This window comes from Anopheles merus, chromosome 3R (assembly GCF_017562075.2).
Source record: "Anopheles merus strain MAF chromosome 3R, AmerM5.1, whole genome shotgun sequence".
NCBI classification, from domain to species: Eukaryota; Metazoa; Arthropoda; class Insecta; order Diptera; family Culicidae; genus Anopheles; species Anopheles merus.
Window position 1 is genome coordinate 41,957,807 of NC_054084.1, and position 13,496 is coordinate 41,971,302.

A 13,496-nucleotide genomic window follows, 5' to 3' on the forward strand; every position below is an offset into this window, starting at 1 on the left:
CTCTTGTGAGAAAATAATGGTCAGTGGAGAATCACAAGGAAATGTATTCCATTCATTATTTCAATATGTTTTGCAGTGTAAATAGTTGGGGAATTGAATTTCCTATCGTTTGGTGTGCGATGATCCATATCCTGAAGAGTATTTAATGAAATGTAGCAAAACATAAATTTCACATCCACTTTCACGTAAGGTCTAATCTGACCTTTACATTACGCATTCATATGGACAATGTTGTTTGATTGCCGGTCACAAATAACAAACATTAAATTAACGCTATTAGTTTCGTCTCTTGTAAATCCTTCTCAAACGCCTAGATGTATGCAAATTAAATCAATTTGCCATTTTAAGCGTCTGTAACGAAAATGTTATGTAACGTTCGTTTTTTTAAACAATAAAAATAAACTCTAAAAGAAGAACAAATTAATAAATTCTCTATTACGTACTAGTAAACTTATAATTCGTCTAAAGCAGACATGCCAAATGCACATACCATGGCAAACATATTTGATTAGCAATATTTATACGGACAAGACCATCGGTGGATTTTATGATCTGCTCACCAAGAGCCCTGTTGGTTACAGTAAACTCCACCTAGTTAGTAAAATTTGCAATTTTCGAAATATTCACATTTTTAAACATAACCAAAAATGTTAAGGGTATTGATAGAAAAATTTCCGGAGATTATAGTAAAATATAAATTTTGCTTTAGCGTTAATGATCCGTTTGCTAAGCCAAGAACATAGCCATACTGCACCGTGCGTAGTGGTCGAAAGAATCGCCCAACACCATGGCTAAAAATAATTGTCCATCGATGATACGCATTTTCAAAAAATCCCACAAACTAACCTATTCTATGGTTGCTAAAGTATACTAGCACACTTGAAGGGAAACAAATTTCATCCCTCTCTTCCTTTTTTTAGGCGTTAATTATTTTGTCACCTGCATTAGAAACAATTTCTCTCGCTCTCAACGCAAACACTGTGGTTCGCACAGTCCGTTGTCTATATGCATATCTTCCCACTACCAAAAATAAATTTGACATCAAGGGTCCTAAGATAGAAACCTACAGAAATATTTAAAGAAAAGCTTCAAGTTGAATAGTCTAAAAGCTTTGTAATGCAATTTAAACTTTTACCTTAAGCTCTGCTTACTGTACCTCTCACATTAAAATGCTTATTTCATTATTGAAATACAGCACTTGCCTAATGGCCACAAAAATGGGCCACAAATAACGCTCGCTATTTACCATCTCCGCGGAGCAACAATAATAAACAAAGACGTTTATTGAATTTTCTCCATCGATTTCTCCCTCGCTAATGCGTTAGAGAACCGCCGGGGCGTGAATCTTCTTATATGTCTTATCCATTATGGGGTCGGATGAGTATATGCAAGCCAATATGCTTCGCAACAGTAAGGCCGAATTGAATAATGACGGCTAGGAAAGAAAGGGAGCCGAAATCGCCTATGGTTAAAAGGTATTTTTGTTTTACTTCTGTGATCTGTGGTGGAACGGAACGGCAACGTCACGTCACTGCTGTATGGTAAAGCACAGACACACACGTGCCATACAGGGGGCAGGAACTTTCGTAGATGTTTCCAAGAAGCTTGTGTATGGCTGTTGTTTCTTTGGTTTACCATAGGCAACCAATAGGGTGTTTGTTTCGCTTTCCCAGCCTCATGGAAAGTCCTTGAGCGAACAGAGAACAGAGAGAGTGTGGGACAGCGTGTGCGGTGGGTTTTGGTTTTGGGGTTCATAAATAAATAGATGGTTTTGCGTAGGAACGAGAACACCCTGCGAACGGGTCCCTCAAGCGGCAATAGAAACACGCACTAAGGTAAGGTACGATGATATCGATATAATCGGTCTAGCACATCCACAGGGCCCCGAGAAGCAGGCCGTATGAGATTGAACCAGTTCCCGGGGAGAGAAAAATATGCCCAAAAGGTGTACATAGCACCGTAGCAAGCTCAACAAGTCAGTGCAGATCTCCTCCGGTTCTGGTAATGCGTCGTAGTAGCTGAAGGGACGACCATACGTCGAAGCTGATCCACCAGCTACAGTAGCTTACCCATCTCGACATGCAGGTCGAAAGGATCGAAAAAGTGAAACGACGGACGAATAGAATGATTTCATCTGCCATCGTCAGTGCGCATCCTTTGCTCGTTGGAGCGTTCGATTTTTCTTGTAATCAGATTATCGGAAAGGTTTCCCTCTGGCTGCCATCGTTTTCTCTTCACTCACAACCGCCTGGAGGAGTAACATGCGTTTTCCGTTGCCCGTTTTCCTTCCACCGTCACACGGATGATGCTGTCCAGTGGAATCCATCGTAGGCCATATGGAAAACAAATTTAATAAATTCTATTGGACTGGCTGAACTTCGGCCTAAGGGCAGAGGCAAGCTGAATCGGATACGGAGCTGAACACAACAGCAGAAAAAAGAAAATCAAAAGAACTAGAGCAAACTTTGTCGCGGACGTGCGCAGCGCGGCAGGACCGGAGACTTCAGCACCGATATTTCCGTACCGGAATGGTGTTCACGACCGATTGTCCTTTGTTGACACAGAGTGTGTGTGTGCGGGAGGAGTAGGTGTGCAGGACAGGAAAAAAAGGAACCCGGATCGTTGTTAGGTCCTTTGCCGTCCCAATGGACGGATATTATCTGCTTAAAGAGTTAAACGTGCCCAACGGAGGCCTCTGGCATCGATGAATGTTATTTGCATGGGAGCAATATTGATAGGATCTCCTTGAGGAACTTTAAGGTTTGATTCATGGGCGGTGACGTTCCCAAATGGACTGGCTCGTGCCCTAAAGCAAACAGGGATAGGCAGAGGGTTTAAAGTTCTGAATATCAAATAAGCTCTAAATGATGATGTAGCACATGAAAAAAACACATAATTTATGTTCCATTAGTCAAAGGAACTGAATAAATCATAAAAAATAAGAAACAAAACAAAACAAGAATCTTTTTTCAAAGGGGATATTTTTTACTCTTTTCACATTCAAAAGTGTACGTCATTTAAACCTGTCAGGATGTTTTATGTATCGCCTTAAAGTATGCAATCTATTTTAAAAGCAAAAATAATATTTAAATAATGAACGGGACAAACCAGTGGAATATAAACGAACGCGATAACACTTTTAAGCTGATTCGAACATGATTTGATTGCCATTTGTACAGGTCTTGGTTATTGGACTGATGAATAAAAAGCCACCAAAAACAACACATAGATCTTCTTCTTCTTCTTCTTTGGCACAACAACCGCTGTCGGTCAAGGCCTGCCTGTACCCACTAGTGAAGTGAGCTTGGCTTTCAGTGACTTATTATTACCATAGCAGGATAGTCAGTCCTACGTATGGGGGCACGGTCTATTCGGGACTTGAACCCATGACGGGCATGTTGTTAAGTCGTACGAGTTGACGACTGTACCACCAGACCGGCCCAACATAGATCTAGATTGGGTAAAAAGAGTTGATTCATTAATCTGAGTCATTCCTCTAATAGAGTGAATGAATCAATTTTCATGGCATGCAAAAATTAACTGCTTTGGAGTTGTTCATGTTTATAATTGAACCATGTCCATATTTTATAATTAACATCAAAATTATTTTTTAATGAATACTATCGTTCCAACGTAGAAATCCTAACTCCGAACAACACAGTTTTCTTTTCGCACATGAGTATAGCGATTTAATTCCGTGAAGAATTAGCAGTGTCATTCAAAAAGGCAAATATTCTATTTAGAGAAGATTCAATCTTGCAACGATTCAATTCCATAAAAATTTAATTCTGATATGAATTGCAGTGGAGTAGAAAGATTCACTTCCGTAAAGAGTTGCAAAGGAGTCGAAAGATTTAACTCCTGAAGAGAGTCGATTTTGATTGATATTAATTCAGGAGTCGAACAGGAGGTCTCTCGAGAGCAGTAATCGAATGAAATGCAAGAACACTGGGAGAGAAAAAAAATTATAGGGGTTTTGTCTCGAAACAAATCATTTGAGTATATTACTAAAAAATGGATTACAGTATGAGACGAAAAAAGATAAGTACTTGTTTTTGTTAATAATAATTTATATTAGTAGCTGTACATTTACAATTCATAACTGATTTTATCTGTTGCCAGAATATTCATCATAGTGAAACGATGAATATTTCATGAAATTTACGATCTTATAAGCAAAAGATAAGATGGAAAAGATAAAAATAAATTGCTGTAACATGCAGATAGAATTGATCGATTGTCGTAATATTTTGTCATTAAAGTCATTTTGTTTTTTGTCGTAAAGGATATTGCCGGATCCCTGTCGAATGAGGTGGACCACTTCAATCGTGTGAAGTGTGGGTCTCAGTCCAGTATAGCTTTTATAATAGATCGATTGAAGTGTGTGTGACACTTATTATTGATAAGCAACGAAAACCGTTGCATGAAGAGAGGAGCCGAGAGGTAGTAAGATCATCTTTTTTTAAATAGACCTTAACCAGGGATCGGCAAACTTTGTAGCCCCAAGGTTCCAATTCAATAGAAATATTAGTGGCTTTTCAAGTGCAGAACCAAATAAAAAAAACCGAGCATTAAAATATTTGAAAATTTTAATAAATGTATGAAAGAAAAAGAGTCGTGGGTCATGCGGAAAGCAGCCGCATGTTGAACCAGTCTCGGTGCCCCAATATCCAGCCTTCAGGGGGCCCTAGTCGCTAGTATTCTGTCATTTTTTATTCATAGTGCATACTGTAGACCAGGTGTGTCAAACTGGCGGCCCGCAGGCCGCATGCGGCCCGCGTCGATTTTGAATGCGGCCCGCAAGAATATTTTGAGAATTGTTTAAAGCACTGCAAATCAAAAATCTGTTATTACTATTTATCGAAGTGTATTCAAATTTTTAGAGAAGAACAGTCTTTTTTCGCTATATTCTTCGAAATTAACATTGATGTACCCATAACATCTAACAAACTTATTCTACACGTATGTACAGAACAACCGAAACCCTTAAAAAAAATTATATCGAATGCAAACTCAGTCGTATTATGTTTCAATTAAATTCTGAATATTAGCATAATTTTGTGCGGAATCGATTGCACATTTTATATGGAAAAACAGATTTGGGTCAACTGTCTAGAAACGAAATAGGAATGAAAATAACTTGATACACACACTTGGAAACTTCGTAACAACTAGTGATAGATTATCGGAATCGCATCCACGGCCCAAAACCATTTCCGATCTTAGCTATTCCGACTCCGATTCCGGTTAAATCAAACCAACAGATCCGCTCGTTGCCGTCCGAAGTCTATAGAGCCGTCCAGAGCCATTCGAAACCGTTGAAGTCATCGGTAGTCGCACGGCTAGTTTGCAGTCAGAAATAGCTCTGGTCGGTCTCACCGATTTTGACAATCTCAATGCCTCCGACTGCCGAGTAAAGGCTTCAGTTGGCTCCGAATTGTTCCGTACGGATCTGCACGGCTGCGACCTTAGAATGTTAAATTTTTTGATGTTCGATTGGATCCACCTCTATTTTTTTTCATAACCATGCCACCATAAAAATGTTAGGCTGGAAATAGACGAACCGAGGTCGTCGTGGTACCGCGAAAATCGCCTATGACTTGAGCTGTCAATTCTGTTATAAAATCTGACAGGTAGGCGAGATAATCGCGGTTCGTGTATCGAACCATCCGAGGTCTGGTGACGATTCAATGTGCTAAGATGATTTTTTTAGTCAACTTGCGAATCAAAATATTTATTTCACATAGTTCATGCAAAATAAAATACAAAACTAGTTTCTTGACATGAGTTTTCACACAAGCCCACCAGAAAAAGTAAAAATAATCGGTTCTCGGTACCGCGAAAATCTCAGCAATACCAAAGTTGGGTATCTCTGCGAAACAGAAGGCGCGATTAGAGGCGCGGAAGATTTGACAGCTCAACTGTTCTACAACTGTTATAAACAAGGCGCGAATTTCGCGGTACCGCGACGATCTCGGTTCGTCTATTTCCAGCCTTAATATCTAATGTTTATGACTCATTGAAAGCGATTGTAACCAAGTTGAAATTATTCGTACCCCCATTCTACAAGATGAATTAATGTACCATCCATCCTCCCCAAAAATCGAAACCAAAATGAAATGATTACGCTTAAGATAGAGGAATTTAGATTAAGGATTCAAATAATCGAAATGCCGAAGCCCTGCAATACATAGCTTATTAATAGATTAGCTCACAAAGTCCATACCTCAATTCGCGAATCATTTAAAACGCCTCAAGTGCCAACAAATATTTGTTGATCTTTGTGGGATCACACACCACGAATCTTCGTCAGATAAAATTATAGTAATTTACCAAAATGTTTCGTATAATACGAGTTCTTGTTATAAGAAATGAATATACCACCACTTGGAACATGGAAATTTGTGAAAAGTAATGTTTAAACACGTTATATTACAATTTTTCTCTTGATCTGCCGAAAAATTGCAGGACAATATTTTTGTAATTCATCTATCGATGGATAGCTTGGATTCCTTGAAAAAGATACGCAACAGGCTGCTAGACTTCCTCTACCTCAGTGAAAAAGTGTGATTGAGCGATATTTTCTAACAGACCTGCCGTTTGAGAACGCGACTAATGAAAAATTTGTTTTTCCTATTTTAATAATAAGGATTAAAGAAATTGCACGTGACGTTAAAAGTACATTCATTAAACGTTTTTTTTTAATAAAAAAGAGCACAATGAAATATACCATCGCAAATTTGTAAATAAGAAACGATTCCAGATTTGAAGTGAGGAGCATAAAAAGTCAATTTGTTTAACAATAATGATTTTAAACAGTATACTATATAAATATTGGGGTATATTTTTTATTATCAACTATGCGGCCCGCGAATCACTGAAAATCTGTACTTGCGGCCCTCTGATGAAATGAGTTTGACACAGCTGCTATAGACTAACGTTCATGTCCGCGTAGGACGTTACGCCAAATAGAAGAACTATAGACTAACGATCGGTTAGCCGGTCTCATTGTACAGTCGTCAACTCGGACGACTTAACAACATGCCCGTCATGGGTTCAAGCCCCAACTAGACCGTGCCGCCATACGTGGGACTGAATATCCTACTATGGGGGGGGGGGAATAATCCAAAAGTCACTGAAAGCCAACCTCACAAGTGGTACAGGCAGGCCTTGACCGACAACGGTTGTTGAGCCAAAAAGAAGAAGAGAAGAAGAAGATAGACTAACGATCTACGGGATCCCATGTGACCGCCTAGTCTGCCTACCGTTAGATCCGCCGCTGTGAAGGGGTCAAAAGAGGCTATACAGGGTTTTACAAGTCAGAATCGAATGTCAGCAAAACAATTTCAGAAGCACAAGAATCAGTTTAGCTGTCAAAAGTTGTTGTTTCACCGCACCGATGCTATTTTTCACAAGCGCAATTTGATTTTTAAATCGCTCAAGTTGTTTTTTTAGAGGCCATTCGCATCGTTTTGCAAATTCAAACATGTATTTAGAGATTATATAATTAAGATCAATGCTGTTATGCGTTTAAGTATTATATTTATGAAATATTACGTATTTATGGTAAAAATTGCGATTTTATGTGCAAAAGGCTACATAAACATTGTACATGTTTACATACGCAAGTGCTCGTAGCTTTTTGCACAGAAAATATTATTTTTTACAATAAATACGTAAAATTTCAAAAATATAACGCTATAAACGCACTAAATAAATGATTTGTATACAAATAATATAAAAATACGTGATTTAATTTGCAAAACGATGCGAAAGGCCTCTAAAAAACCAACTTGAGTGATTTAAAAATCAAATTGCGCTATTGAAAATAGCATCGATGCGGTGAAACAACAACTTTTGACAGCTAAAATGCATCTTGAGCTTCTGAAATTGTTTTGCTGACATTCTATTCTGACTTGTAAAACCCTGTAAGACAGCGGTCGGCAAAGTCCGGCCCGCGGGCCAAATGCGGCCCGCCACAACATTCAATCCGGCCCGCGAAAGGATTTGACTGATTTTGAAAGATGGGAAGAAACGAAGAAACGAAACGATCGTACACAAATTACTGAAGATCTTTTAGTATACCATATTAAACCATCGTACTTTTTCAACTTTTACTTAAAGTACTATGGAATGACGGACCGTTCAGTATGTTCGAGCTCGAGGTCAATATCCCCGTAACTTTAGCATGATAATGTAAAAAACTTGAAAACTTTAAAGTGCAGTTAGTCGCTTGTGCTTTGTGACCTGTCGGAGTTGGTTTTAATTAAACACTACAAGTTTCAATCAACCATGTTTTGTGGTTCGATTTGCACCGCCAACGTGTACCTGATAACGACTGTGACGAAAATATGCCATTTTCGGCTGGTTGTAGAAAAAAACTAGGAAAGATAATTTCTTTACTTTTACATCTGTTGAAAGGGAATTATTTCAGATTACTTGCACAAATAAGTTAAAGATTTTGTGAATTGCCTTTCGTCAGTTATTAGGAATTTTCACCATGGTGGACGGAGACATGCATGATTTAAGTTATACCTTCGATTTTCATCAATTCTTCCTAAGTTTTTGCTACAAAATTGTTAGAGTACAGTTTTTGCATCAGTTTGCGGACTAGGGTGTTATATCGAAATTCTGTTGAAATTCACCTGAAATGATTGCATTGAGTTTTCGCGTAATTGTTTGCCACAGCGAAGCCAGTGGATGCGATTCCTAATTCCTGATCTGTTTCTTCATGTTTCCCAGGTATTATTTTACTGTTTGGTGGGTTGCATCGATATTCCGGTTCAGCTAACGCAGTAATGTAGCCACTTGTTCCTCTGTCTTCATTTCAGCTTCTTTGTTTTTCCTCAAAAATGAACCTGGGCTTTCTTACGATGCTTTCATTGTTGCCTTATAATTCCAAGACGTTGGCGACCAAAATGCAAAAACGGGTATATACGACGTCCACAAACTTCCGCAAGGAGTCCATTTTGGACGCTACGGGGTGCCATTCTTTGATCGCGCACGCTTTTGATTCACTTTTTGGCCATCATGGTTAGAGTTCGACTGATAGAGGAGTCAAATTTTGTCTGTTAACTAATGGGATACTACTGGTGATAAAGTGTAATTAACGTTTTGTTAGTGCGGGTTAAGATACACCCATGAAAAATCGATAATTGTTGTCCATTTTTTAATGCAACCGTTATGTAATATTAACATCATTTTAACACCATAATAAGCCTATCGAAATGAAGATCGCATACGAAATTTTATGATTTATATTTGTGTATATTAAAAAAAATGTTAATAAGTAGGTTATATCAATTTTGAACCATGCTTGGATGACACGATTATAGGAAAACAGCAATAATACCAATCACATTGCTTGATATCATTAATCAATTATTTTGTTTTATAAAATTTAAAAAGTAAAAATTAAATCACAATAATTGAATTACCGCATTCTCCTGGCCCGCGGCTTCAGATCAAAACTAAATTTGGCCCGTTGTCTCAAAAGTTTGCCGGCCGCTGCTGTAAGAGATTCAACTCTTTTAACAGAGTGAATAGCTGTGAGCCACTCTTTTAAGAGTGTCAAAAATCATATCGCTAGTCTCGATATATTACGAAAGATTTCTAGATTAACAGTTTGCATAAATTCAGGCGCTTAGTAAAAGATTTCAAGATATTTTATTTTTTATAAGCTTTCTCTACTATATGTTCTTTTTTTAAATAATGACAAATTTCAATAAAATAACTTACACTTTCGAAATGAGAGCAAGAAGAATTTGAATCGAAGGGGAAATTGATCAATCGGTTAAATAAAGTTCCTTTTTATAAGTGCTCTGAAAATAACCATTGAATGTAGGCGCAATATTTCATCTGTTATCTAAATAAATGCTCCAAAGCATCATCCATAGATGAAAAAAAGCATTTTTCACCCATTCTGAGAACAGAATTGTAGAACGAATCTCAAACGTTTCCAAGTATTGCTTCAGAACAACTAAAGTTCAACCATCGAACTCTTCAGTCGATGCGACCTATCTTGGTTGAGTATATTTTTATAAAAAGAAAAAATGCCGATGGGGAGTAAACACATCGTTGCAACGAGAATATTATACCCCACAAGCAATAGCGTTGTATCGAATATCAAGACGTGCAATTGAAGGCTACCATCGTTATCGGAACGACGGGGGTAACAACTCAAACCATTCGAATGGCTTCGCGCGAATTATGATCGGACGGACAGGGACGGGCTTGGTGTTGTTACTTACCTGCGCAGCAGGGACGTGTTGTGTTTGTCATGCTTCCGGGCGAGATAGAGCAGCCGCTTGATGAGGGTAATGAAGAGCAGCACGAACAGCACCACGAACAGTGCCTCGATGACGACGAACAGCACAAAGCCGAAGGAATCGGACGCGTGCCACCAGTGCGCGGGCGATTCGACCATCACGTTGTACACGAGCGGCGTCGAGGTGGCGCACAGGATGGGCAGAAACCAGCTCAGCCCAATGCTGCCCGAGATACCGGTGGCCAGGTTGGTGGCGGCAATCAATTTGCGGCTAGGGCCGTGCAGCTCCGTTGTCACCAGGACGGTGATGGCGACCAGGGTCGAGGTGCTCAGCAGCAGAAAACCGGACAGCAGAGCCATCACCAGGGCGTACCATTCCTGGAACGGTAGGCGAGAAAAACACATTTTAACCTTTTCTGTTGTGCGCGATAGCGATGCTTGTGTGTATGTGTCTGTGTGCGGGAAACATTTTCCGTTCGTGTTGTTGACCACCATCGCTGTGCCACGAGCAGATCACAATTTTCTTTTCCTAGAATAGAACAAAATGCCATTCAAAAGTGACAGCTTTTGTAGGAATCAGATTGTAAACCCGGATCCTGTTGCATACCCGGGATTTCAATGCTAGGGGCAAAGTGTGATGTCTCAAATGGATAGCAAATGCAATGTCATTTATCCCAATTAGCTGCCATCTTAATGTATCGGGCACAAGACGCACGTGTACAGTTTACGCATCAAACTCAACACCACGATGGTCGATAATTTCCTGCCAAGCAGTTCGCCAAGTGTAAATTACGTTTCTCAAACCGTCTTGTGGGACATTTCACGGACGTTTAGGTAGGTCAAATTAGCAGCTTCTGTATCATGACCCGTTAGCACTCAATTAATTTCTTCATGATAAACGATGACTGGTGATGCGCGGCATCGTGAATGGAGTTTTGTGGTTTTGAAGCGAGCGTTTCGAACGATAGATGGACATTAAGAGTAGCTCTGAAGTGGGATTAGCTAGTCAAGACGGACGAAGAGCCGTGTAAATGCAATTTCCCACACTGATTGCTTGCCGGTGTAAGTATGTGATAACATGGAACTTGTTCTCGATTTACAGCAGTCAGCGATGAGGATGTTCGTCAGCGCTGCTAAGTCCTAAATACTAAATCAAGCAGACAGCCGCACAGTGCTGCGGTTAAAATAACGCTTCCCGGAAAGATCCGGATATCGCGCCGTCAAAGGAAAGCGATCGTTTGATATATTTCATACATGCAACTTTTCAATAGACAATCGTTCACTGTACGTTGATTGTAAATTTTTCAAATATTAGTGCAAGTAAGTTCCGATCTATGAAATTCTACAACGGTATCAGGATACGTTTGTAAATTTCCACGAAAGCCAAGCGGGGCATAGTTTGTGCGATACAATAGCGAAATTCTGCGTCACTTTCTTGTTGTCATATCACAATAACCTTATGGCCTTTGGCAGCCTCCTGGAATTAGTTATCAATCACATGGAAATGAAATTTGTTGGCCAGTTACCTTGATGTTCGATCGGCAGAACAGGGGTTGGGCACGATCGATGAACAGTTGGGTTGCGGCAATGATGAAACACATTAATTCAAAGCACTTTCCCCATCAATTCGGTGCACCTGTCCGAAATGGGAACCGTACCGTACTACCGAGCTTACAACACATTTACGGACGGTGACTGTTACAGGAAAGTTTGCTCCACATAAAATGAGGGTTCCCCTTCAAGGAAAGTGATTTGAAAAATGGGAAAACTTTGCCCCCCCCCCCACGGAAACGGGTGTGCGTGCCACGTATGTGAGGAAGGGGTTCTGCTGGGTTTGGGGTATAAAACAGCGGAACCGAGCAGACTGATAATGTTTTATGACGCAAATTGAGTGAAAATGGTAGATTTATAGGCCAAATAAGGTGTGGAAAATGAGATGGCAGCGTCGATTTGGAGGCATCAAATTACTCGCTGGAATTAGCCCGGTAGGCGACCTGCACAAAAATTAACATATAAATTGGGCCATTTAATTGAGTGATAATGGAGAATTATCATTTTGTACGCGGTCAAAAGGTATGCGAAGCAAGACATGCTGTGTATCGATAGATAGAGGTGCTATTAGTAGGGAAGCATATCCTTTTTAGGTGACATAAATAATTCGAGGCACTTGCTTGTTCTGAAAAAGAAAGTTTTTCGACCTTTCTTCTAGGTGGCACACTGAAAATGAAACAGTTATAAATTGCAAGTGGAAAAAATCAACAGCAAACGCAGCAAAAAAACCCTCCATAGGGTTCACTTTTGTGAAATTCATAAGCAATATTTGTCAGCCGGTGCATCCTCCTTTTTGTTTATTCGACCATTGCTGCTTGATATGTGACTTTGATTCAACATTTTGCTTTCAGTCGTCTTTAAACCAAGAGCAAGTACGCTACAGACGGTACGGTAGAAGCAGTAGCAAGATCGTCCAAGATAAAGCGGATGACATGTCACAAGCTGCAAAGCTCTGCAACGAGGGCGGATAGAAATTGTGAGTGAAGTCAAAAGTAGAATATGCTGTTTTATTTATTTTTTTTGTTAAAACAAACATGACAGCAAAAGGTGACGTTAGTACGTGGGTACGTTCATACTCTAACGACAATTCGTTTTGAGAAGATATAAAACGTTTAAGCGTAGCAGCATGACGAATGATGATGTGAAAATACACGAATGCAACTGTGCTAAAAACGAAAACGTGCTTTTTGCGTATCTATTCGCTCGTGCTGTTTTAAAATCGAGGAGATAGAAAAAAAGAAAATAAATCAGTAACAAAAAGGAAAAACCAAAAAAATGGGATAGGAGCATACTTAAAAAGTAGAAAGTATATAAGAGTAAAATAATATGAATAACAAATGATGCATAGTTGTGAAAAAGATAGAATCGGTAAGATCTGATGGCACTTTTTTCTAGAAAAAGAGGTGGCTTTTTGAAACTAGTGAAAAATGTTGATGACAATGGTAGAAAAATGCAAATGTACTTTATATCATCTTTAAGTGATATTACCTTGTTTGTAAGCATACTAAACAACTACAACTACTACGACTACAAAACGACTACAAAAAAATTAATTCAACAGATGGTTTAAATATGATCTTTCTTCCGACTCCGGTTAACGTACCAACTTCACCATAACGCCACTAAACGATAGTTAAGTGACTATTTCATCTATCCATTAGCCCATTGTTTTGTACTA

The 13,496-nt window shown here is 39.2% G+C and overlaps 1 protein-coding gene across 1 annotated transcript in view; it reads right to left on the reverse strand.

Moving 5' to 3' along the window:
• LOC121595626 overlaps positions 1 to 13,496 on the reverse strand; it is a 205,807-nt gene that overhangs the window by 19,095 nt on the left and 173,216 nt on the right. Inside the window, exon 20 of the mRNA XM_041919717.1 lies at positions 10,251 to 10,645. Within this exon, the coding sequence (XP_041775651.1) occupies positions 10,251 to 10,645 (395 nt within the window). The remainder of the gene's footprint in view (positions 1 to 10,250; positions 10,646 to 13,496) is intronic.